The sequence below is a fragment of the Taudactylus pleione genome, unplaced genomic scaffold (assembly GCF_031769625.1).
Source record: "Taudactylus pleione unplaced genomic scaffold, aTauple2 ptg000408l, whole genome shotgun sequence".
NCBI classification, from domain to species: domain Eukaryota; kingdom Metazoa; phylum Chordata; class Amphibia; order Anura; family Myobatrachidae; genus Taudactylus; species Taudactylus pleione.
Genome location: NW_028284810.1, coordinates 9,418,912 through 9,445,505, shown reverse-complemented (window position 1 = coordinate 9,445,505; position 26,594 = coordinate 9,418,912). Strand labels below are relative to the sequence as shown.

General features: G+C 42.2%; 1 protein-coding gene across 4 annotated transcripts in view; it reads left to right on the top strand.

The window, feature by feature from the left end:
* The window catches only part of ACSL1 (acyl-CoA synthetase long chain family member 1), a 98,020-nt gene that overhangs the window by 51,120 nt on the left and 20,306 nt on the right, over positions 1-26,594 (top strand). For 3 of the 4 annotated variants that reach the window (XM_088446998.1, XM_088446999.1, XM_088447000.1), the window contains exons 3-11: positions 1,569-1,683; positions 3,563-3,627; positions 6,228-6,329; positions 10,320-10,419; positions 11,614-11,792; positions 14,953-14,985; positions 15,653-15,704; positions 18,368-18,441; positions 22,440-22,517. In XM_088446998.1, coding sequence (XP_088303124.1) covers positions 1,569-1,683; positions 3,563-3,627; positions 6,228-6,329; positions 10,320-10,419; positions 11,614-11,792; positions 14,953-14,985; positions 15,653-15,704; positions 18,368-18,441; positions 22,440-22,517 — 798 coding nt within the window. Of the gene's footprint in view, positions 1-1,568; positions 1,684-3,562; positions 3,628-6,227; positions 6,330-10,319; positions 10,420-11,613; positions 11,793-14,952; positions 14,986-15,652; positions 15,705-18,367; positions 18,442-22,439; positions 22,518-22,574; positions 22,653-26,594 lie in introns of all 4 variants that reach the window. The other variant, XM_088447001.1, reaches the window with a different exon arrangement.

Sequence of the window (26,594 nt, the reverse complement as noted above, 5' to 3'; positions counted from 1 at the left end):
GGTGTTTTCCCTTTCACACAAGGGTATGTGTGAGCCTTTTGCATGTCAGAATGGGCTAGATTAAGACCACTTTTAATGCAATTCATTTTTTGGTTTTTGGAAAAATCTAGTGTAGTGCCAGGAAGGGGCAGGACTTCATAATGTCATCACCCTGGTACAATGAAGTCATCAAACCCCTCCCAGTGACTTCAAGTTTTAAAGAAGGGGAGCTTTTATTCAAATCATCCCCTGCCCCCTTTGTACTCCTGCCACGCTGAGGAAGAGTAGTCACCCTTTTCCTTTAAGGGGTCTATTAATCATCACTTAATTTTCACCTACTTTTGTATAAATTATCGGGATATTCATTATAAAGGTAAAATGCTACCTGCATGCTTCTAAATACCTGGAGCTGCTTTTTTGAACATGGATTTAAAAGCTTGTGTCAGGTGCTGGGAAAGTACATAGGTTTGTCTGGTTGTAATGAATACTGCATGCATGAGCACAATATACTCCTGTGAAACCTTCTAGACAAAATGCCTTTATTAATATGGAAAGTTGCTTTAATCTTTTTTGGAGTAACAAATAATTAGTGGAAAACGGCTTGTGATGCCAGCATTATGTAACCATCCCTGTAAGGCGAGGAGGGATATTGAGATTTTTGAAACTTGGTAATGTGATTTAGAATGCGCCAATAACTCTTACTTGGTAAACGAAGATGTATGAACTTTACATTACTCTTTGTAGTACAGATGTTCAAGTTGGCTTGACCGTCACACTTCAAGCTTATCAACACATGGGCACACGGGCATTGGCTTGGCTGAAATACTTTAGATCACAGGTTATCAAACTCTGTCCTCAGGCTCCCAATTGTGCATGTTTTCCAGATCTCCTCACAAATTCAAAAGTGAAGTAATTTGCTCCACCTGTGGATATTTTAAAATGTCAGTGAATGAGTAAACCTGCTATGTGACCTGGAAAATGTGAACTGTTTGGGGTCCTGAGGACCGAGTTTGAGAACCACTGCTTCAATATTCCAATATTTAGATTGGATACAGGTTGTTCCAGCCCAACATCCCTCGCTTCTTCCTCCATTTCAGATGTCCATTTTTCAGGTATGAGTTTAACAGGTGGTACAGACAGGAGTGACTTTCAAGATAGACTAACTTCAAAGGTTTTAAACTGAAATATCCAAAATATCTTTCAAAAACCTGTTTGTGTGTTCCTGTATCAAATACATACAAAAAAATTTTTTTTTTATACCGGATCTTCATCGCTGGCTATAAACACCTAAAAATGCATAGTTCTGCTCTCAAGAAAATGTGACCCATGATTAGTTCTGGCTTACTAAATGCTCCAGAGTGGATTGCTAGTCTCCACACTTCTTTCCTACACGCATATGTAAAATGTTCATCTTGTTCACTCTACATCTATTATGAACCTTTTTTTTTTTTTTTTTTTGTTCGTAAGGGGTGTTGTGGAAATGAGATCAGTTTGTAGTAAAGTAAATACCAATCATTGGGTTTGTGGATTCTTCCCCTTTTTTTTTTTTTTTTTTTTTAAATTCCTCTTTATTTTTTTTCTTTTGTCAGGGGCATGAAGGTGCTCGCAGATCCACTTTGATGGATAGTGATGAGGTGCTGACCTACTACTATGATGATGTCCGAACAGTCTACGACGTTTTCCAAAGAGGAAATAGAATGTCAAGTAAGGCTCTCCATGTTGCTGTAATTACACTCTTCACAAATGCATCAGGGGAAGGTGGGCAATTCTGGCCAAGGGGACAAATGCAGGTGACTATCTATTGGGCATTTGGCAACTTGCCACAAAAATAAATGAGCAATTCCAAAACCATGTAGGCTTCACTTTACACCCTATAAACGTGATAGTGAAAATTATTTCTAACTACAATCAGATGCAACAGCGCCCCGTCTGTGCCTAGGGTAATGACCTCTATTTAGTAGAAACCACTATTGGAAATGGCTCACCTTGGTGATCAATATGCACTGCTGAGCCTGTTCTGGAGATAACTATACAATTTAGACTCCCAACTCTCTGGTACACATTGCAGACCAAAATAAATTTCTTGGCCGTCTGGTATTTTTCTCTGCCCTCTGGAAAGCAACAATTACTATATTGTGAAGTAGTCCTGGGTTAAATATAATAGTCTGCGGCTTTGAGACATTGGTGAGTCCTGTGCGAGACTGTCCGACGTTTTAAAGTAGCAGTCATTTTAATAGGCAAAATTAACCTGGATTTGCCTATTAAATTATTGCTACTTTAAAACATTGAGCAGTCTTTAACGGGACTCAAAGCCGCAGCCTGTTACATTTACAGCTAGACTGCTTTTGAATGACCCACTATCTCTACCATTCAGCATGTATGAATCTCCTTCCACTTTGGTTGCTGAACAGCCAGTGCTATCCAGTAGAGTGCAGTGCTGGACCTGGGTAAAAAGGAGAGATTGTCCTGTGGGTAATGCCACCTCACCAGTCCTCTTCTCAAATACTTTAAATTTTTTATAGTCAACATTTAGATACTTGTTTAAGATGTGCCGGTTTTTGCTCCATTCTGTGGCTTGTGTGTGTCTACAAAATATTTCCCCTCCAAATTATAAATCCTAAAGAACACATCTTGCCTTTAGCTAATGAACTGTAGTTCTTTGAAAAGAAGACTTATTAGCCTATAGGGATCCAACAATTCTACTAATGACCACTATAGCTTACATGATCCCGCATGAGCCTTTGGTGCTTCATGAATATAGTTGACCTGTAGCTAGAGATGTGTGAAATCATTTGGGGTCTCGCCAGGTAAAGATAGGTGTTTAATGCTTTCTGGACTTGTTTTGTTTTGCAGCATCAGGGACAAGTTTTATCTATTTTCATCTGGATCCGTGGGCCCATTGGAGCAACAAGAGGGATAGTATGGGAGCAGTGCATGAATAGTCGCGCTTTGTCCGTTCATGCACTGTGAGGTGCTACGTGGGGTTTCAGTACGCATGTGATAACTCCAGACTGAGGGTATGTAGTTGGCATCCCGGCAGTCAGGATGGCAGTGCTCAATACTGGCTCTGGAATTCCGACAGCAGTCTGAATTCCCGATGCCAGAATCCCGACCGCAACGGTCACAGTTAGGCTGCAGGTGGGTTGGGTTAGGGTTTTCACCTAGTTGAGTTGGGATTCTGACTTTACGGATGCCGCTGTCTGTATTGTGATCGCTGGCATTCCGACTGCCAGGATCCCATACCCAACCCAGACTGAGCACCCCAGCACTGGTCCTCTAGTCCCCTGTCTTAGACACAATTAGAAACTCTGGTTAGTGCCATCCATTTTAAAATAAGCAGACCTCAGTCCAGATGAGCTTAAAATGAGCGTAATTTTCCATTATCTAGTAGGAGCCACAGAATACCTGGCTACGGTAAGATCTGGATCAGCACAATCATACAAACTAGGTAAATTCATAAAACCAGAAAAAAACATGCATTCACCCACTTCTAACAATATATGTAGGATATACATTTTTTTATATACCACTTACAGATCTATTAATACAATGTAGTAATTACTAATTTTTTTTTTTCTTTTAGATAAAGGGCCTTGTTTGGGACATAGGAAGCCTAATCAGCCATACCAATGGATTTCTTATCAAGAGGTAAAATGTTGATTGTAATGATTTGCAAACCCCTCTTTTAGGAGTTTGGCTATATTTGCTTATGTGTATGTCTAAACTTATGCAAAAGTTGTTTGGACAGCCCCAGCCAGTCAGAAGGCAAGCTGATGTTAATCAACGGCACAATTTTACTTTACACTATGTAGTCATCCAGCATTATTAAAATATCATTCTATTTGAAGTGATTCGGTTAAGCCTCCGCAATTGTTCTGGGAAGAAAATCCTGGTAGTATCTGAATAATTTTAAAACCACAAAATTGTTTAAGATTTTTATTTTTCTAGGTATAATGAACATATAATTTACCGTATATACTCGAGTATAAGTCGACCCGAATATAAGCCAAGGTACCTACTTTTACCACAAAAAACTGGGAAAACTTATTGACTCGAGTATAATCCTAGGGTGGGAAATGGCAGCAGCTGGTAGTGCCCCCAGTAGTAATTCCCCCTGGTTGTGCCCCCAGTGGTAATGGCCCCCTGGTTGTGCCCCCAGTGGTAATGGCCCCCTGGTTGTGCCCCCAGTGGTAATGGCCCCCTGGTTGTGCCCCCAGTGGTAATGGCCCCCTGGTTGTGCCCCCAGTGGTAATGGCCCCCTGGTTGTGCCCCCAGTGGTAATGGCCCCCTGGTTGTGCCCCCAGTGGTAATGGCCCCCTGGTTGTGCCCCCAGTGGTAATGGCCCCCTGGTTGTGCCCCCAGTGGTAATGGCCCCCTGGTTGTGCCCCCAGTGGTAATCGGCCCCAGTAGTCGTCCCCTCCCCCAGTAGAGAGAGATGTAATGAGAATAAAAATAAAAAAAAAATCACTTACCTGAAACTCCCGCTCCTGGTCCCGCCGCTAACAGCTCCTCCGGCCGCTTTGAATGGGAGAGACGTCATTACTCATGACGTCTCTCCCATTACCCACTGCGGGAGCCGGAAGATGGCTCCCGCAGTGGGAGCAGCAGCAGCCGCTGAGGGTCTGACAGACTCTCAGCGGCTGCTGATTACAGCAAACACACAGCTGCCGGCTCCGGCGGCTGTGTTTGTGCTGTGTAGCGCTGACCGAACTCCGTCCGGTCAGCGCTACACTTCACTCGAGTATAAGCCGAGGGGGTACTTTTTCAGCACAAAAAATGTGCTGAAAAACTCGACATACCGTATATACTCGAGTATAAGCCAACTTAAAATTGGCACAAATACCAACACAACAGGAACTTGGTGTCGCTTTAGACACTTCTAGGCAACCATTTTGGATCATTTAGGGGTTATCGCGCAACAATAAGAGTAATTTTAGTTTTGGATGTATTCAAATTATACTGCTGGGGTACAGGTTCCGTTCAAATCCCATCACTGTGAAGAGTAAAGTAAAGCTTACATGTAGTGACGTAACTAGGGTATTTGGAGCCCAGGGTGAGATGAAAAATGGAGAGATCTCCCCGCCACAGTGAGTGTGAACGTGTGCTGAAAAGGTGGGCGAGGCCACTAAAATGGGGGCGTGTCAACATACCACCATTTCTCGTCATTCTGGGAACATTCCTTTCCATTCTATATGCACCTTAATGCCCCCAGTAGTAGTGCCCATTAGGCAGTGCCCCCTGTTGTAATGTCCCTTATAAATATGACACACACAACACAATACTTACCCGAATCCCCGCTCCTGCGCCCGCCGCCGTCAGCTCCTCCCGCTCTGCACTATGGGAGAGATGTCATGACAGCTCTCCCTTTATGTGTTGCTGGAATGCCCTGGGTACAGCAGCCAATGATTCTGTCTGACTCTCATTGGCTGTTAAAAGTAACACTGCCACTGGGTAGTACACTCACTAGGTACTACCCGGCGGCGGTGTTTGTTTTATTGTTTTGTGCGCTCCAACGGTGCCCTGGGCATGTGCCACAACCACCCCCACCCCCCTAGTTCTGCTTACATGATCACCTTAAGCCAGATCTGAGCCTTGAATGCGTCCTGCACATGTGCAAATGTTGGTTACCAAACCTGCATCCAGAGGATTTCTTTCCATTTGAAAAACAAATAATGAAAATGCAGCTTATAGGCTACAATGTTTAATGCCATCTAAAAGTTGTGGCTAACAGGGCCAAGCTGTGAACTTGATACATTTGGTATTTTTGCAGTCCCCATAGAAAGCTACAGGGACCGCTTTTGCTGTTGATAGCAGAGGGCATCCTCTTAATACATAGCCACCAAATTTAATGCTGTGATCTTCAGTAAATGGCTATTTCTGGAACATTACCCTTAAAACTAGTTTAATACATCAGCTTTTTGGCCTTCTAGATGTAGTGCTCTGTAGTCAGAGGGTGTCTAGGATTTTTATTTATTTATTTTTTTACATCCCTGGTTCAACCATTTTGTCACACTCTGTGCTTGTGCAATGAGATCCACGTATCCATTTCTGTTGGTGTAAAATGCTGCTTTAAAGCATTGATGGATTGATGGGCATATGAAATATGTGTGATGTTATGTATTCGGGGGGGGGGATCTGTATTTAAAACAAAAAAAAAAAAGTTTTGTTCTACACAATATTACATTTAATGTATATTTATTGTTTTGTGTCATTTTGTTTTCCTACTATTTGCCTCCTTCTCTACTAAGGTTTCGGACAAGGCAGAGTATCTGGGGTCTGCCTTGCTGCACAGGGGCTGTACACCAAGTCCTGAACAGTTTATAGGAATTTTTGCACAGAACCGGCCTGAGGTATATGGGGGGGGTATTTGCTTCTGGTCTTTTCATTTGTGTTATTTTTGAGGAGTGCTATTAATAATGTAATTGACTTGTGAATGTGTTGTGTTTATGATGCCATTTACAGAATATCCTGAATTTGAATTGAAACTAATATAAGAAATGCAATCTTTTTGCTGTCTTTCCAGGTTGTCTGGTTTTATGTTTTTTAATTACTTATGAGTGAGAGGTTCCCACTACCACCACCTTCGGGTTAGGCCCCAAGGGAAGGATTAGGGTTAGAAAAAAGTGTCAACCTTATACACCTGTCGACATTCGTCCATGTCAACCTTCTCTTCTCTGTGGACCTATTGCCTGTCATGTGTTGTCTGTCTATTATTATTAATAATAATATTATTATTAGAATCATTTATTTATATGGCACCACAAGTGTTCCGCAGTGCCTTTAAACAGTACATAAACAGGTTGATTTTCAGTGACGTACAGTACAGGACATGGATAATATACATTGCTACATTCGCGACCATAACACCCAGATAAGCAACAATGCAAAGCAACCAAGTTTTAGGTGCCCTGGTAGAGAGTAAGAAGTAGATGAAAGTAGAGTAGGGAGAAGCACAAGAGGGTAGAGGGCCCTGCTCATAAGAGCTTACATCCTAAAGGGGAGGGACAGACAAACAGGTGTGACACAGATGGGGTAGACAGGGAGGAAGGAGTATGTAGCAGCAAGTTTAGATGAGAGCTGGAAGGCTTTGATGACCTAGATATTGTCTGTCTTATTCTTTTCTATCTTTTAGACCAAGCTCATGGTGGACAGGGTGAGTGATTCTTTGTCCACATATATTATGATAGGCAAAACCAGTGCTGGTGGCTGCCAATCACAATTGACCATAAATAATTTAATTTGGTGCTGTACCAGCAACTTGTCACCTCTGCAAGTGCTCCGTGGCACCCAGTTTAGGAACCACTGTCTTATTACGATAAAAAGAAAACATTAGATACATTAGAGGATGTGGCCAAGCTTTTAAATTGCTAGGCTGCCCTCAATACCCCTCATCTAAACATTTGTTACAAAGGTGCAGACTGGACAAATCAGGACTGCCGTGTCTATAATACAGGTAGATCATACAATTCCACTGGGAATAGTTACTGTATTCATAAAAAAGGATTAGTTTGGATTATGTAAACTCTCTCTCATCTCTACTGATTTAGCAATAGTGCATGGCCAATACGTTGTCATGTATTGGCCATGCAATTTAACAAGGATCCTTGCGTATTACTGGAATCTGGCACATCCCCTTTAATATTGTGTGTGATGTGTTTGGGCTTACTGTACTCTGCTCTAAATCTAAATCTCTTGCTGAAACTGTTCAGGGAACCTGCTCTGGATTCTAGCTTTGCACTCCAAGATTAAACTAACCTCAGTTTGGGTGGCCAGATCCCAGGTCTGCAGCCTGCCTGCAACCCCTGCTAGAACCCTTATACCCCCCACCCCCTCCTCCGTGCTCTAGTGCAGTGCCGTTGTCCCTCAGGCTCCAAAGAGGGTAGTAAATCCAAGGCCCTTCTACTAGAACACCATGGAGAAGCTGGTCCACCCAAACATGGTTGGATGCTGCCCAATTGCCACTGAAGCCCATTGTATGATTTAAAAAAAAAAAAAAAATTTTGTTTTCATTAAATACTTAAATTGTAGGTTTTTATATATGACATTTTTACATTTCACACACTCCATGTTACTCCTTACTTACTCTTCAAGCTCTAGACACTAGCTGAGAAGACCACCACAGCTTCTCTTTCATCCGATCTGGGGGACACTGGACCATGGGGTTGCTTGAGGGACCGAAGGAGCTGGCACTTATTTAGACTAGTATAACTGTATGGGAGTAGCTCCTCACCTCTGCAACCCGTGGTCTTCAGGTTTTTTTTTTAAGTGCCCATGGACTCTACATTGCCTTGGTACCGAGCCTGTCCCACGTGGAATTACACACTGGGTCTGGGCTGCTCTATGTGTTGCCTTCATTGGGGTGTTAGAGACCTATGGTTCTGTATGCTCCTGTCCTATGGTTTTTGTGTGGTGGTTTTTTTTTTTTTATGTTGACACGGAGAAAAAAAAAAAGTCAGCGTCCCGATATGTAATCAAAACTGCAGTATACCGGCCCTGACTAGGCCTAAAGCCACGTATGATCAACAAGGGGTCTAGACATATCCTGTGGTCAACCTGGGCCAGGAAACCGGTCTCACCTAACCTGGTGAACCTGAGGTAAACCAGAGTCACCAGGCTGATGCTGACTTCAACGTGGATACCCGATCTGCAGAGGCCAAAACTCTCAAATAACTGAGAGCACAGACCCACACAACAGTATCTGGCCACCTCAAAAATACAAGCAAAGAGTGCAAGTCTCTGACAGAAGCAGCTTGAAAAAAAAAAAATAAAATTAGGGAGAAAACAAAATGGAGAAGCCAGAATGCAAGCTGGTTCAACCTACCCGATATAGCTGCCACAGCAAGGGCATTTCCAAAACCGCCTGACCAAGTTTGGGCTACCATCTCAAGTACTTATGTTAGATCCTTTTCTATGAATCCATCTTGGGGACACTACGTTCCCACCCTTACGCCCAGTTCTTTGTTAGTGAGTGGCTTGTGGTTAACCTGTAAGTTACACTAGGTGGTTTACACTTGGTTTAGGGCTACTTTTGAAGTACTGAAGACCACGGGTTGCAGAGGGGAGGAGCTACTACCTTATAGCTATACTAGTCTAAGTTCCAGCTCCTTTTGGTTCCTCAAGCAACCCCATGGTCCAATGTCCCCGAGATTGATTCAGAGAAAAGGATTTAACGGAAGTACAAAAAACAATTTTTTTATTTTTTTATTTTTTTTTAAGGCCACTTCATTTTCTCTTGTATGTGCTCCCACCAATCCCTGCCTTAATAGTCTGAATTATACAAAAAAAAAACTTTGCACACTATAAGTGACAATCACTGGAGGCAGCAATTTCATCTTATAATATTTAGCTAAGCAAGCAATCCACTATGTTCTGTGTGAAATCTATATATTCAGGTGTTCCTTTCAAGCATGTTACATTGGGCAATGTTTTTTTTTTTTTTTTTTTTTTTAATGGCCCAGACCTTTTATTAAACTCTTGGACAATTCAGTTAGGGGCAATGTGCCACGATACAGTCTACATTGCTGATTATTAGTCTGCATGGACGTGATGTGCCGTTACGAAACATTGCCGGCATCACCCCTAATGGAATCAACCCCTTGATCAATTTTATAATGGATTATTTGTACAGCAACACACATTTAAAACACATCACTAGGGACTTCTGGCAGTTTATCAAATCACTAGGAATATGGGACATAACCAATGAATGATGGACATTTTGCAGACTGGACACGAAAATGTAGCCAGTCACTTTGTGTAAGATGGTCAGTGCCAACAATCAGAATTAGTGATGGAATAAAAGGCAAAACAAACCAGACCTAGAGATGCATGGACCATTGGATTGTGGTGCTTTTGCAACTTCTTTCTCTTGGTTCTCATTTAACTAACCATTTATACTGTATGCATCTATAGTGTTTACAGGTAACACTTATATTATACATACATATTTATGCTGACTAGTTCATCGTATCTGATTATATGCAATTATTTCCTATAAGTGAATTAATTCCCCACTTCCTGGAGGTAGTAATGCACTAATTTATAAATGTACTAGTTTTGTTCTCTGTTAGCAGGAGTCTGATTTAGAACCTGTACACTTCTGACTTTTCATTTGTGCCACTGCTGGTACATACGTATGTTAGGAGTAAATATCAAAAGCATACCAGCAACTTATATGTATAAGTAGGACACTTGGCCTGTGCAAAGCTGAGACCACTAATTGTGCACTTGACTTTATTTGTAGTTACAATGTTTCCTCTTACTTGTGGCTTTGTGTTCAGAGTATGTAACTGTTGCAACTAGAGTCAATTTATATTCAAACTCCTTTCCTCTACTTGCAGTGGACAATTGCAGAACTGGCATGCTATACTTACTCCATGGTGGCTGTGCCTCTCTATGATACTTTAGGAGCTGAAGCTATTACATACATTCTAAACAAAGGTACTTTTTTACTTCTGTTGATAAATAAAGACTGGTCTGCATTATTAACTTCTAGCCATCACCATTAAGCAAAGTGGTGCTGCCACAGGAATGGTATTACCGCTAGTCCTCCACTGCTTTCAAATTTATCTATTTGCCCTTCCACCTGAACGTTTTTTGTGACCCGTCACTCCCTCTCCTCTCACCCGGCCGTGATGGACATCTTCTTTATGCTGCCCCACTCCGTATTTACATGCAGTGGGAGCTTATGCTTATGTGGGGGGCGGGGGGGGGGGGGGTCACGTCACACGGGTTGGGTAAGGGATGCCGGCGCCCAGGATCCCGGTGGTCTGAACCCTGACTCCGGCATCCCAGCACTTGTCGGTCAGTATCCTAACCATACCCCTAACCCTCCACCCCCTCTAGTGGCTAAGCCTAACCTCCTCCCCCTTAGTGCCTAACCCTCCCGCTTAGTGCCTACCCTCCCCCTAACTTCAGTATTTACCGTCGTGATGCTGGTGCCAGGATTCTGATAGAATGTTGGCGCCGGAATCCCGACACCTAAGTGCAGTGTCCTGACTGTCTGGATTTTGACCAGGTCCCGGGTCACACATGTCTGTGACTGGACAGATACTTTTTTTTATAACAAAAGCTATTTGGTATCTTATTGCGCAGTGGTGGCTAAACTTGGACTTTTAGAATGTATCAGTTTGGAATGAATGCACCACAAAGTGTGACCATTTGCAATGAATACACCTGTGCTCCTGTAGGTGGTCTGGAAAATGTGATCTGTTAGGGGCCCTTGAAGACAGTTAGGCAATAACCGATTTAAGAAGAGCATCTTATTTTATTGTATGGCTATAATAAGCCTCGTGTGATATAACCTGTTTGCTGCATGCAGATGTAGTGCAGTATTGATGGTGAGAAGGGACTATCCAAAACTCTGCCCTCTCAAATGTCCTTATTTTGTTTCCTTTTAATTGCATTCACTGCTCTTTATGTAATGTTAAATAGAACAGTCAAGAGGTTCTTCTAGAACAAGCTATTAAATCATACTTTCTTGTGTTGTACAACATACATTTTTACAAAACCGGATCATGACCTCTTGTCCAATGTTTGGGTCTCTACCTACAAAAGGCCTCCCTGTACAAAAGAAGTTGAATAACACAAAATAAACGACAAACTAGTTTAATCTGTCATTCTACCGTCGTGTAGCGGAGATATCCCTGGTGTTCTGCGACAATGCTGAAAAGGCAAAGTTACTGCTGTCCAATGTTGAAACGGGAGATACTCCCGTTCTGAACACAATTGTTCTTATGGATCCGTTTGATGAGGATCTTGTGGAGCGAGGCAAGAAGTGTGGCGTTGAAATAATCAGCCTGCAAGATATGGAGGTCAGTAGTAGTTTTAGTAATTATCACTGGTTTATGAAACTATTATTGGTGTGCCTGTTTATATGCGCATATTTGCTTTCCAGTTTCTGTCAAACACTCTAAGGACTCAATGCAATTAGGTGTGAAAACGCACACACTTTGCGCGAATGCTCGCTCCTGAGAAATGCGCATCCAATTAGAAATGTAAACTCGTGCTACTCGCAGGGAGGGTGTGCAAATTTGTAATCCCATACGACTTGGGAGAAGTGCGTGAAAAAGTGCGGAGACCATTAGTAGCGCATGCAGGGGGTGTTTCTGAGTACCTAGAACCCCCCTGACAGACTATAGAGCAGGCACCATTTTCCTTAAGCCCCGCACCCTAGTAGCAAAATACCGCGATTCACTGGTCAGTTGGGAGGGGGTGGAGCCAATTTGATGCAATTCCAATAGAATCGCTTCATTTGTCTCCTCCCCCTCCCGATTGACCTGCGAATCGTGGTATTCTGGTACTAGAGGGAGGGGCCTAATGACATGGTGCCAACCTGCCAGTTTCTGTCCCCATCTGGTCTACCACCTACAACTGCTGCAAGGTGTGTGTGTGTGTGTGTGTGTGTGTGTGTGTGTGTGTGTGTGTGTGTTGTATAATTCAGTAGGTTTTTTTGAAGTTTCAGATTGTGTCTAAGAAGCTTTAATGGGACATGTGATACCATACTTTTGTCCAGGAATGATGATGTTCGTCCATGTAAGATGACGTTTAGCCTCTTTCTGAGTTCTGTTTTTTTGGAGGGAAAAATCCGAACTCAACGTGCAAACTCGAACCTATCCGAGCCTGCACATCCCTAGTTCAAATAAAAAAAAAAAAAGTGTGCCTACCCCCTCCCCTTTTCCAAAGAATAACCAGCACCAGGCTTTGCAGACCCAGTACTGGTTGTACTAAATACAAGGGACCAACGATGTAGGGGTCCCCCGTATTTAGCACAACCAGCACTGGGCTATTCAGAGCCAGGCCTGGTTGCCAAAATATGGGGGACAAATGAAGTAGGGTTCCCCCCGTATTCAGTGCAACCAGCACAAGTGCGAGTTTGGAATTGGATTGCAGCTGCACTTCGCAGTATGAGTTTGCTGTGGAAACTGCTCGCATAAACCTTCTCACACCTAATTGGATTGACCCCCTAGTATTGGTGACCACTTGCCAAGAGATTGGGTCGTGTATGTACTCTAACATTCTAATTCAAGTGGAATCTGTATGAAATCCCGGCAGTCGGGATGCCCGCTGTCAACATACAGACAGCAGCATCCCGATGCTCAGGATCCCGACAAGGGTCTGGTAAGTATAGCAACCCTCCCTTCCTGCATCCGAACACTAACTCTTCCCTGTTAGTACCTAAGCCCCCCCCCCCCCCTTTCTTGGTGCCTAAACCTAACCCCCTCCCAGTAGTGCCTAACCAACTCCCAGGGTGCCTAAACCTAACCCTCCGGCCCCACCCGCCACGGCTAAGACATAACAAGCCCCGCTCTACTTACGATCGGGATTCCGGCTGTCGGCATGTCCTCTACTGTCAGTAGTCCGGGCCCAGTCTTCTGACCAGGTAGCGCCGGGATTTCGTCAGCTAGGATGCCGGCTGTAGGTATCATAACTACATCCCTTTTGAAATGCATATAGGAGGGACAAACAAATTTTCCCTTATACTTGTACGTGCACAATACATTACCAAGGCGTTATTGTTAGACACTGTGCTCACACAATCACCTGTAGGTGCCAAGATATAGTTTATACCTTTGCTGAAAAGTGTGTACAAATGGGAATGACAGATGCAATTGTATGCAAAAGGTAAAATTATCTTGTTATAGCGTAACACCAATGGGCTTGATTCATTACGGATCGCAAATACAATAGCAATTACGCAATCAGTCTCATTGCAATAGTATGCTAATCCATTGCGATTGCTATGCCGTCGCAGCACAACATTAGGACGCCCACTTTACCTTACACACATCCATAATCCTTAGCAAGTCTGCAAAAACATCGGTACCATCAAGGCCTCACTAACACTTGCACCAGCTCTGACCTTACTCGAGAATTGCTAACTTCATCGCACACTGAGTACTCGAGCTGCGTATGGCATCACAGTGGATAATTTCTGCACGCCCATACCAAGGTGTTCAAACGCACTGGCACGCCTGCGTTTCACCAACCACCCCCGTCACCTCTCACAAACAGCACTTCCTGTCAATCACTCTGCGATGGTCACTGCGATTGCAGTGGCTGGTTTGCGCACTGCGTGCGCAGATCACAACAATCGGCCGATTGCACGCTTAATCGCAGTTGTGATCGTTAATGAATCGGGCCCAATGTGTCTACTGACCCAACGAATCGACGAACGATGTAATGATACATCACACATGCCGTACACCACGCAAGATCTGGCATACTATTGCGCGATGTATGATAACAGCACTGTCATTTATTGCATCTTTCGTGCAGGGGAGCAGATGGGTCAATGCGATGAACGACCGGGTGTATGCACTATACGTTGTGTATGATATATCCTTCCGATCCACTTTGGAATGATTTATCATACAATACATTATATAGTGTGTACCCAGCTTTAGACCTTATACAAAACAGGAAATATATTTTAAATAAGGAGTAATACATGTTACAGGGGCATATCTATAATGGGTGCAGGGTGTGGTGCACACGGGCCCCTAAGTACAGGGGGCCTATGCCCTGCACCCATTTCTTCAATACTTACCGCCAACACAGGACTCTAGAGAGGTAGCAGCTCTGTACAAATCACCGGCAAAATGGCACGGCAGCCATTTTCCTTCTAATTTGCACATGCGCAGTAGGGAAATCCCCAGAAAATGTCTGCCACTCTATTTCCCTGGTGGCCTGCGCAGGACACTAGAATCTACCAGTGCCCAGAGTCTACTGCTGTGCTCAGTGCATTGTCGGCTGCCGGGTAGAGAGGAAGTGGTCCTGGACGGACACTTGCACCCCCTCCTCTTAATGTGCCCCTTACATGTTGCCTTCAACGAATATAATTAATGTAAACTACTAACAGAAATCTAGGCAGACTAATAGTACAAATTAATCTTCATCTTCTGGTAGCCATAGTATGTTTCTTTACCTGACACAAAGGCTTCAATATTTCATGCTGTTTGTCCTCCAATGCAGGAAGAGGGAAAGAACCATCATGAGAAACCAAAAGTAAGTAGAAAGTATTGCTATTTATTCATAGAACGCTACATTGTATGTACAGATGTGTCCTGATACACTGTTACGCAAGTCGCAGCAAATGGCCCCTCTGTGCGCCAGGTCCCAGGTGACGCAGCTGTGCCAAGCGTCTTTCTCTCACAAAGTGTGCATTCTCATAAATAGTTTTGTCGCCTTCAGTTCTATTTAACATGATTACACTGATCAATTTGATGCGCGACATCTGTACATCTGTGTGCGGCGGAGTCTGAATCTGTGTAAGAAGGACTTTGATACTGCTTCTTTTTCTCACGTCAAGTTCCATTGCGCTGCTTCTGCGACTGCAGTTACGGTGTCAGTCTAGAGCCTCTAGTACACTTTGGTGTTTCACTGCAAACTGCAATGCTAAAATGTACGGTACGCCTCACCTCTTGGAGAGGTTCAGTCTCATCGGCCTTCTCGCGCCACATGCTGTATAGGCACTAGGTGTAGGAAGATACACCTGCACTGTGTATGTACCCCAATTGCAGAAAATATTTAGAAATGGTAGGTTGTGCTTTTTCTTTTAAACTGTTTTAATTTTTAATGCTTTGGCTAGTTGATGACAATGAGTGTTTATACATAAAATGTAATTGTCTGCTACAACTATATTGGATAAATGTATTTTCTGGGTATCTTTCAGCCTCCAAAGCCAGATGATCTGGCAGTGGTGTGCTTCACAAGTGGGACCACAGGTAATACTATATTTTTATTAAATGTTTTTTTTATGTTTTTTTATTTTTTTTTTAATCCATCACATCAGGGAAGAAAAATGGCACATTGTAAAGTGAATATCTAGTGTTTTGCCCTTAATGGGTTTCATAGTGAGACTATTCAGTGGGACTTTGATTTTCAAAATAATTTGTCTTAAAAACCTTTAACATTTTACTGGATATTGTTCTAGTGGTCATCTGAGGCCAAAAGCAGTAGTGTTCTCCATGGTTAGATTGTTGGCTAGCCAGCAGCAGTGTGATTGACTAATCAGTAACCTGTTGACTAGGCTGTATGATCATATTGTCGGAGACCTTTATTTATTGCGTAGTTAGACTTTATTGCAAAAGATACACCTGGCAAGTTGTCTAGCTATCTACAACTTCAAGTGCCATTGATGAAAAGATTAAACTATATTGTTGTGCATGCTGTTGAACTGGCCAGTATAGGAATATAAATAAATATCTGAAGACTTTTGGGGTGGATTCAGTCAGTTGCGCAATGCACAGCTGTACACAGTCATTGGGGTAGGGAAACCTTAAATTTTTTGCTTGCACCTCTATGGGTGATGCCAGCAAAAACAAGCAAGTTTTTCATGCTGTGTAACCTACAGTTAGCATGTGTGGGAACCTCGCTGTTAGTTGAATCTCCTCCTTTCTGTAGTATGCCTAAGGAAAATGTATCTTTTGCATGGCAAGTCATTTCGGTCATGCCTCCAAAAGAACTGTTGCCATGGCCCAGAGCTGTGCGGAATAAAATCGACAAAAACGAGCATGGTTTAGTTAGTACAATTTGGTTACAGGCTTTTTAAGTTTTAAAACATTATATATTTAAATTTAAAAGATTGCATACAGCCTACCAACTCGGGCACGTGGGGATGTGGTTGAAAATCACCTTGACAATGTCTCTAGCTTATTACACTTGGATATGTAAATTAAAATGCTTAATATAGATTTGTGTACATATCTCTGTGCACAGCACATAAAAAAATTATTAAATGTAAAATAAAAGTTCTGCACAATATTTTATTCTGTTACAGAAACCAGTTCTGTGACCCTAAAATGTACAGTAGACTCTTCATTGTAGGGTGGTTGTGTCTACCTGGGATATAGTTGTATTGAGACTAAAGTTAACATGGCAGCTAGAGATGTGCGCTGGGCCATTTTTGCTGGTATTGGTTCTAATTCGCCGTCCAGTTTTTGATTTTGTTAAAACTTCAGGACTGGGTTTGGTGTTAGATTTTTTTTCCAAAAATTTACAAAATAAAAAAAAAGCTAAAATCACATAATTTGGGCAATTTTTTGTTCCTGGAGTATTATTAACCTATTAAGCTGCGGCTTCGATCGCCTCTGATGTTCAGATTCCAAGGTGTCTGAATCGCTCATCTCTAATGGCAACATGTATAGACTGTTCCTGTCATGACCGTAATGAACACGGAGCCTAGAATAGATTTTTGTAGGTGCATTTTATTGCAGCATTATCTGACACCTATGAACGGACGTGAGAAATGCACTTGGCATTGGGATAATTGACAGCATCTGTAGTTTTGATCTATGTCCGTGTGACTTTGATAACCTACACTGCACTTGCCGTAGGTTCCTGCTATTCCTTCCATCTTTTCGCTCTTGCCCTGCTTTCTTGCCCACCCTTTCGACTGCATGCAAATACCTATTCCCACTATCTACCTGCTGACCTTCACACACCACTATCCTCCCATCCCTCAATACTCCTCCAGTCACATAGTCATCACTCCTCTTTAGACTCCTTCCCTTTTACCTGTGCACTCTGGAATGCGAGGTCTGTCTGTAATAAGCTCTCTCCCATACATGACCTATTCCTCTCTCTCCTTCAACCACCTTGCCATCAGAGAAACTTGGATCCCACTTTCTGACATAACCTCCCCTGATGGTCACCGTGGTGGCCTAAGTGTCCTAATATTTGCTGACTGAACCTTCCCTTAGTTTCTTGTCCTTTTTGAGATTTGTCTCTCCCTGTATACCTCTGTGTTGCAGTCATCTTCTGTCCCTGAGTCCACCTCCCACTTTCTTCACTCACCCACAGTCCTCCTTGGTAACATCATGCTATAATGTCATACTCATATCTCATACTAAGCCATTTGTGGTCTTTCTTCCAGAAGAATTTGTATGAATTGGAGGCAGTACTTACATGAAGATGACCTGAGAAATGTGTGGACAGATCTTGCAGTATTTAGCAAATTGTCCATACTTAATATCCATTGTCCATGCTTAATGGCCTTCATACGCAGCTTAGAGCAATTACAAGCCATTCTGAGTTTGCTGCACCTGTTACTTTTCACATAAGGATGAATGGGCGCTACTATGTGGCAATGGGGCATTTAGAAACATCCCATGGGTATGTAGACTGTGTTGCAGGCTATTCCGAGTTACGTGTGTGCATTGATTCGTCCAATATCAGTCGTGTCTTCCGCACCAAGAATGAGGCTAGTACAAATGCAGTTGATAGTGTTGATGGCCGCTCTAATAATTGGGGTACTTGGGGTGGTACAGTTGCGTAGATGCATACGACTCTATACAAATTCCAACTGCTGGAAGTGGCACTGCTTTACATACAACCCTAAATCAGGCTAAAAGTATTCACTATAATTTTTTTTTTTTTTCTATTTTAGGTAACCCGAAGGGTGCAAAACTCTCCCACAAGAATATCGTGAGCAATACTGCTGCTTTTCTTAAAGTAACAGAGGTAACTATTACAATGGTGTCCTAAGTTTTGATGAATACAGTAAAGTATAATTTCTGCATTGTCTATTATACAGAACCTTTACTTGCACTTCAATGCAAAGTTGTACAATTGTGGTGGTCAATGATCTAGTTGCACATATTCCATCTAGATCAATGGTTCCCTAGAGTATCAACTTTTTTTTTTTTTTTGACACCCCTAGGCCAAAAGTTTCTTATTGAGACATTCTTCAAAAATTATCAAATTTAAGTAAAGTCATCCTTAGGTTCAGTTGTGTGGTGGTGGACGGGGTTGTGATTCTCATATTTTTTGATTGGCAACCACCAGCTTTGGTTTTGCCCGTCACACTGACCATGAATTTTGATTTGGACCTGGACCACCAACCCATGGCACCCTTGCAAGTTCTCCACGACACTCAGTTTGGGAACCACTGGTCTTGACCCTAAATGATTAGTGTAGGCAAATTTTAATTTTCCATGTCACCTGAGAGGATGCAATGTAGAATAGGTTATCTGGTTTCAGTGGCATATCTGTAATTCGCTACTGAACTATAGGTGCATGTCCATAGTCCTTGGAGTCTGGAACGAGTAGGTTGGCCACCAGTGTTGCTAATAGGGTATATATAATGAACAGAAGACTAGTATTTTTCTACAGAAATAGTAGTACCTAGCATTAGTATTAATATATTAATCCAAATTAATATATTGCCATTTATTATCCTTGAAGTTGGTAAATTAAACAAATTGTGCAGCAAGTATAGAGAGTCGAGAACCGAAATGTATGTAGTTTTCCCCTTATTGTTAGTACTTTAAGGTGGTGGTATATTATTTTTTTCTCTAAAATACATCTTAATATTTAAAAAAAGTGGATACTCTACAATAATTATGCAGAGATCTCTTGTTTATAGCATATTGGATAATGGATGCTTTTGACTCTTCAAATCTAACATAAATATTGGTAGATCTATATATTTTTTTAATAGTATTTATTTTCCTTCCTTGACAAAAGCTGTGCTCTAGAACAAAGCGTAACAGAGGGCGTGTACCTTCTGCATTATGTTTGCTACCAATGTGAGCGATTTACACATGGCCATACTTGTAATATGCTAAACCGAGGTCATCTGTCTAGGAAGCCCCATTGGTCACTCTGCTTTACTAGTTAATGCAGGGAAATAAACGTAACCGGAATCTTCTGGCTGCAGAGGAATCAGACTAAAGATTTATGGGAGTGTTTTTGTGTTCATATTTCACTCAATTTAACAATCTAGCAAATCCATTGCATTGTGAAATTTGTTTGCCCTCTTATGAGTTCATATTATTTAATCTATCCTTCCATTTTGTTCAGGTATTAAGCTGTAATAGATATATACTATATATCGCCTACTTTGCTAGAGGTTTTTGTATAAGGAGGCTTCTCTTATGTAAAATCCTGCATGCTATATTTTAACTCTTCTTTTCTTGCCATAAGACTGTGCTGTCTGGCTGAATCTTCTATATAAAGCATGTGTTTTTACATTGACTTTTAAAGCAGCAGTGAACTTTTAATTGAGCCTTAAATGTAGGAGCCTGAAATGGGTTGCACTGCAACCCATGCATAAATACTATATACAGATGTGTCCTCATACATCTCGCCTCCTTGTGCTTTAAACAGCCCTTCTAGTCTTGCTGTGGCGTGACTTGGTAGCGCCGAGTTTCCTTTTGTGTGACTTTTTTTTTTTTTACCTTAAAATGCATCTTATTTGCACAACGATGTGACTAGGTAGCACAAGCAGCTTCTGCGGATTAGAATGATATGCAGCATGACTGTGTGCAACTGCGGGTGTATCTGCATGTAAAAGCGGCTGTAACACTAACGTAGCGTTTTGCATGCAGATACACCCGCAGTCACATACAACATAGGCATGCTGCATATCATTTTAATCAGCAGAAGCTGCTTGTGTGTCATATTCGCAGTACTGTCCAAATAAGACGCATTTGAAGGTAGAAGGTCGCACGAAAAGACGCTCTGCGCTACAGAGCTCCCGCGTTGTGTAGCGCGACTTGTAGTGCACTGAGGATAGATGTATGTGGACACATCTGTGTAGGTTTTTACTTTTACTAAACTACAATTTCAATGTCTATGGGAGTGACACACATTTAAAGTCCCTACAATGAAGGGAAGTGAACATTTTTTTTTGTAATTAATTTTTTTTATTATGTCAAGCCCACTAAAAAGCTTTCTCCAGTTTGTTTCAGAAGCACATAAATGAATTTTCCTAAATTTACATGCAAAACAATTTTTTTTTTTTTTTTTTTTTTTACACTGAATCTTGTCACAATAAAACATTCAGGTTTCCTCATTTATCACTACCAAACTTTGGAGCACCACAAATCAGGGGAGGGTGCAGCATGGCCACACCATAGGGATATATATGGCACATCTGAGGCTCCAGATTGCCCCTCCCCCTCTCCCTCTCTCCTCACCACACCCTCTCATTGCCCATGCACAAGGGATTAGTACAAATGTCGTCATCTGTTCTGCGAGATACCACCCAATCTCCTGATACACGAGACAAAGCTGTCCTGATTGAGGTGACAGGACTAACCAATCAAATTGGAACTTTCCCACCTACACTGAGACCGTTGGGAGGGGTGTAGTCGGAGGTTCAAATCCCGACAGCGGCAGCCCGACAAGGGTGAAGATCCCGATCGTCCCTAAGGTAAGTATTGCTAACCTAACTCCCCCTGCCCCCCCCCCCCCCATCCACCCCTTAGGGGTGCCTAGCCCCCCCTAAGTGCCTAAACCTAACCCCCCTCACCCCCTTTCCCGCAGCCTAAACCTAAGTCTCCCGGGGGGTGCCTATCCCTAACCTCCCCCCGGGGGTGCATAATCCTAACCTCCCCTTCCCCTAGCCTAAACCTAACCCTCCCGGGGTGGGTGCCTAGCCCTAAGTCACCCTGGGAGCCCTAAACCTACACCTGTCATTAGTACCACGCTAGGATTAGGAAGCCGGCAGTCGGCATTTAGACCGTCTGCTTCCAGACTACATCCCGTTGGGAGGTATGGCTGATTCTCCACATAAAAGCACATAAACTCTGGCCCTCATACACTCTAGCATTTGCTGTTAGATGTGTTTGCCATGAATGGAAGCATATGGATCAATTACATGCACTCCATTGACAACACTCCATCAGACCTGCAGTTTTACTGTTTAACTGAACTTAATCGGTGACCAGCCCTAGAACAATAGTCATTGACATGTAAAGGAGGACTATTATAAAAACCGTTGTACAGCACAAAAGTGCTGCAGATCCTCTAAATCCAATCCTACATTTGATTAGGTATCGATTGCAATATTTATTTTTCTAATCCTTGCACTCAGCAATGTCTCTGTGTGTATAAGGATCCACCTGTTTGTTTGCTTTTTGTTTTTTTTTATTGGGAAATCAGTCAACAAACTAATGGAAAAACCAAACCCTAAGTAAAATAGAAAAAAGGCAAAGTATTCAGTCTCTCTATTCACAAAGGATCGTAGACGTAAGGATGTCAGGAGTCAGGCGTTGGGTGCAGGCAATGGGCCGACTCATACGGACACTATTATGCAATTTAAAATGTATTCCAACAATACAATTTGGGGTGTAAAATGTATTTCAGTTGGCTAGTAAGCAGTTCATACATTGTATATTTACACATTGTGATTTGCCAATTTGAAAATCTACAGTAATATTGAGCTTTTCACTTCCTTTTTTACATCTTAGGTCTGTGCTATTATGAAATCAACACTTGGTGTTTTCCTTATCTCATTTCTGAGAAAATAAAGGGAACTATACAGAGTGCTGGGTGGGGGGATGTTGCTATCTACAGGCTTTGTATCTGCTGCTTTAAAAGCGTTTCAGCTTCCTATTAAGACTTTGTTTTCTTTTACAATCAATGCATGGAAATCCACTAATAAACTCTCTAACCTCTTGTGATTTGATCTGCTTTGAGAAAATTGTTGTGCTGTCTCTTCCTCTGGTGTCCAGGACTTGGCGTTTCCCTCTACTCAAGATGTTCTCATCTCTTTCTTGCCATTGGCGCATATGTTTGAGAGAGTCGTGGAGGTAGGCACAATGTGTATGTTTTTTCATGTGTTCAGGAATGTTTGTCATATTTTCCAGAGCTTACTGACACTGAACTCCAGTGATACACACGTGTCCTATTTGCCTCTGGCACACATGTTTGAAAGACTGGTTCAGGTAAGACTGTGTGTAGACCTTAAAGGGATCTTCCAGTAGTTTACACTTATCGTAGGAGCGATGTAGTAAGTAGATTGCTTTTTTCCATGATCATGCAAATGTAGTTCTTAAGCCGCGTATCCACATAGCGATGTAAACAAGCGATTGCATGATAACGACGTCGTTATCGTGCAATCACTTGCAAATCGCGCATGCATTGGACTGATTTTGATCGGAAATTACCAGCAATGTGCGCCCGCTGGTCGTTTCCGACATCTATCACCGCCCGTACATGCAATGTCAACCTGACAATCTCGTCGGGTTCAGCATGTACGGGGATGATGGATGTGCCTAAACTGAATGAGAGAACGTTCAGTGTAGGCACATCAAAGACATGGAAACGACAGCACGATTACAGTGTCGGAATCGTGCTCTTGTTTCCATGTCTTTTTAGCGGATATGCACCTTTACACTTTTGTGTTGAATATCAACATTTGGGGAGCCATTCCATTAATACTGAATAGCAATGATTTAACTTTTGATAATTGTTTATCCTCACAGCAGTTATTTGGCATCTAATTTCTTTTCTACGTGGAAGTGAAAGTATTAGTCACAACATTTTAGTATGCAAATAAAGGTTACACCTGTCATTTGCAATGCAGAGAACTTGCTCTCAAGTCTCTTCCGTCCAAGATTATGTAATTTTGTATTCCAGCGTTTGGTAATGTTTTTCGATAGGATCCACGTTTGTCAACAGATTTGCAAACCATTTGTCCGTTACTAATGAAGTTCATTATAGTTACTTCATTGTATGTGGTACGGTATTAATGCTTCCACTTCCTTTACCCATTCCATGGCAGCCTTAATGTACCTAAGCAATATAAAATTGGTCTGTACAATATAATGAACATAAGAAAATTCAGCAGAGTAAAGCTGGCCACACATCTAAAGATTATCTGTCCAACCAGCCAACTAGTTGATTGTATTCCTTACCAGATTTTCATTCCAATCAATCAGCAATTTGCTCCCAAACGCTGGAAAATGGACCAAAACTGTTGTTTGAACAAATAGTTTAGATCAAACATTTAACAAACTTGTCTGACCATTTTCATTTGTTTTCTGGCATTTAGGAGCAAATTGCTGATCATCATTTACTCCCATACGTTACCAGATTTTCATTCCAACCAATCAACAACTTGGCTGGTTGGATGTAAGTTGGTCTAGTGTGTGGCCAGCTTAAGTCACATCAAGGATATAATGTCTGTTAAAACTATGAAGAGATGATCATTTTGTTGCTTTTGCGAAGATAATCTGCATAGGCCTTAGCACTGCTCTGAGAACTGCCCAGGTTGCCACCACCGCCCTTGTAGAATGCAACATTATTATTTGTGTCGTCTCACGTTTGTTCCCCTTGTCAGGCTGCACAATGACCTTCTTGATTCATCTTACAAGGGCATGTCCTTGACTAGGACAAGGACAAAGTGGTGTACTAAAATTGTGCAGACAAGATGCAAAGCTCCTATAGGGCAGTGTTTCCCAAATCCAGCACACCCAGGGGACCCGAACAGTACATGTCTTCCAGGTCTCCCCTGCCCATTTTCAGGGATCGGCTATCCTGTTGTCATGTGTCTGCTATATAAAATGGGATGAGACCACTTTCTTCTCCCCATGGCATGTCTGATGACACTTGTGCCATCATGGTCCTGGTTATGAAAGCAACCACTGTCCACTTGCCAGGTAAAGTTCTAAAATGTTTAGGTCTCAAAGAGTTTGAAAGTGATAAATGGCATGCTATACTGCCCTAAGTTACATAATGCAAGCATATTTTGCTTTGTAACCATGTACCACTTCTGTAAGCAGATAAGAGCCCCAACCTTTGGAGATGGAGTCTGGTGAGACTTATCACTTTTTGTTCTGAGAGACACACTTCACGTGCTTTTACTCTTAGATCCTTCCACCATCTAAGGGATTTCTTTTCACCTTTAAAGTCTGACCCCATTTAGAGAAGTTGATATGCTATCCCACTGAGTAATTAGGTCCAGTTGCAGGCATCGTATGCCCTTGTTTAAGGAAGAATGCTGATGTGGATGAGCACTTTCCTAGAAGCACCATTTGCTGAGGCTGAAGTTGAACATGTTTTGACATACCGGTCACAAGAATGTCCAGAGGAGGCTGTACTGTGATTACTTCCAGAGGATGGCCATTAGAACTGCCAGCATATTGATGAAGGTCCTTGGAGAAGGAGAAATTGTTATTGGTAGTACTTGGGTCACCACTTCTAGTTCATGTGTCTAAATATCTCTGGAAGGTGTAAGAAAGTGGAATTGCTAATCTTGTAGATCTGTGAAGGCAAAGCAGTCTTCTTTCACTACCGCCTAGATAATGGTTTGTACCGACTCATGCATAAAGGTTTTGTGTATTTGAATAAGCTGCCTCATATCAAGAACGATTTGGAAACCCCAGAATGCTGTTTCAACCAAGAAAAGCTTTTGATAGAAACCAGTGCCTCTGTCACAGAAAGAGGATAAATTATACTTCCTTCAGAAAAGTCTATAAGCTGTCTCATAATGCCTCCATTTCCACTGGTGAGGATGGGACTTTAAACATATTTCCTCTGGGTACAGAGTGGAATTAGATTTTTGTTACCCTTTGATGTTGTAAAGTGCGTAATCCTGAGTAGTGGGTATTCACATCTCAGCACACTTTGAAAATCCTGCCACCCACAAAACTCTATGGAGGTTGGTCTTGAAAAAGAGTAATTGTGTGGCCGTTGGCACCTCAGTGCCTTTTTGTATCTTAATGTGTTAACCAAGAAACTGACTGATCTATAGCTTCTCTGAAGTGCTGGTGAGAAGATGAAGGAAAATACATAGTTCTCCTGTTCTGTGGCAAATTATGGTATTTACCTGCATTGTCTTCTGAATCCTTAAATCCAGCTTTTCATCAAACCTAAAATCACCAACAAATATGGTAAAACCGTTCTCTGACTGTGGGTTTGACACTCACCGATGCAGCTTTAAGTCGCAAAAGAATTCAAACTCTTAAGTAATATTGTAAATTTATTTCTTTTTCTTGCTTCTGAATGGTGACTGTCTATGCTCTGATCGCTTTGGAGAATGAATCCACAGCCTTCCCAGACTTGAGTATTGTCCAGAGGAAACCTGAAGTTTATTAACACAGCTTTCCATTTTCCTATCTATAGTATCCTCTAGGGGGCTTCCATCTTCTAGTAGAATCATGATCCTTGCAGACTAGCTATAACTCTATTAATTATAGGCATCAAACTCCATTTAGAAGCTTTGCTCCTTAAGCCCGGTACACACTATGCGATCCGTTGTTCCGAAGCAGATCGTAACAATAGATCGTGCGGCTCATCCACATATTGTGTACGGAATATCTGCACACTCCCACAGCCACATGTGATATCGTATGGTCGGCCATGCTGCATGAGCCTCTATCTGGAATGAGTATGAATGGACTTTATCACACGTGCCATAAACACAATGATGACGCTCACTGCTGTTCTCCCTTCAGCAAGTTCCAAAGGATACAAACTAAACTAGGTAAAGTGTTTTTAAGAAAGCAACCTAAGGGACTTACCTAGAATGGGTGTTTTTTGGGGGGTGGGATCAGGCTTACTTTACACCATGTTTGCTACTTTGCATCCCTGTCACTGCTAGCATGCCCAGAGGTGCATCACTACTTTGCAGGGAACAAGTAAGACTTCTAGTAAAAATACATTCTACACTGGATTATACACGCCCTGTTTCACTCCACTCCTGAGACAATGGAAAGCTACTAAAGGTATCTCATTATACCTTCCGGAGATAGTATGTCCTTGCTCAGCTGACAGTTATCCTATATGTTATTGCGGAATCTGTGTGAAATACCGCCGGCCGCATGGTCGGCGGTTCGATTCCCGGCAGCACATGGCCGACAGATGCAGAGTTCCCGGCAGCGTAA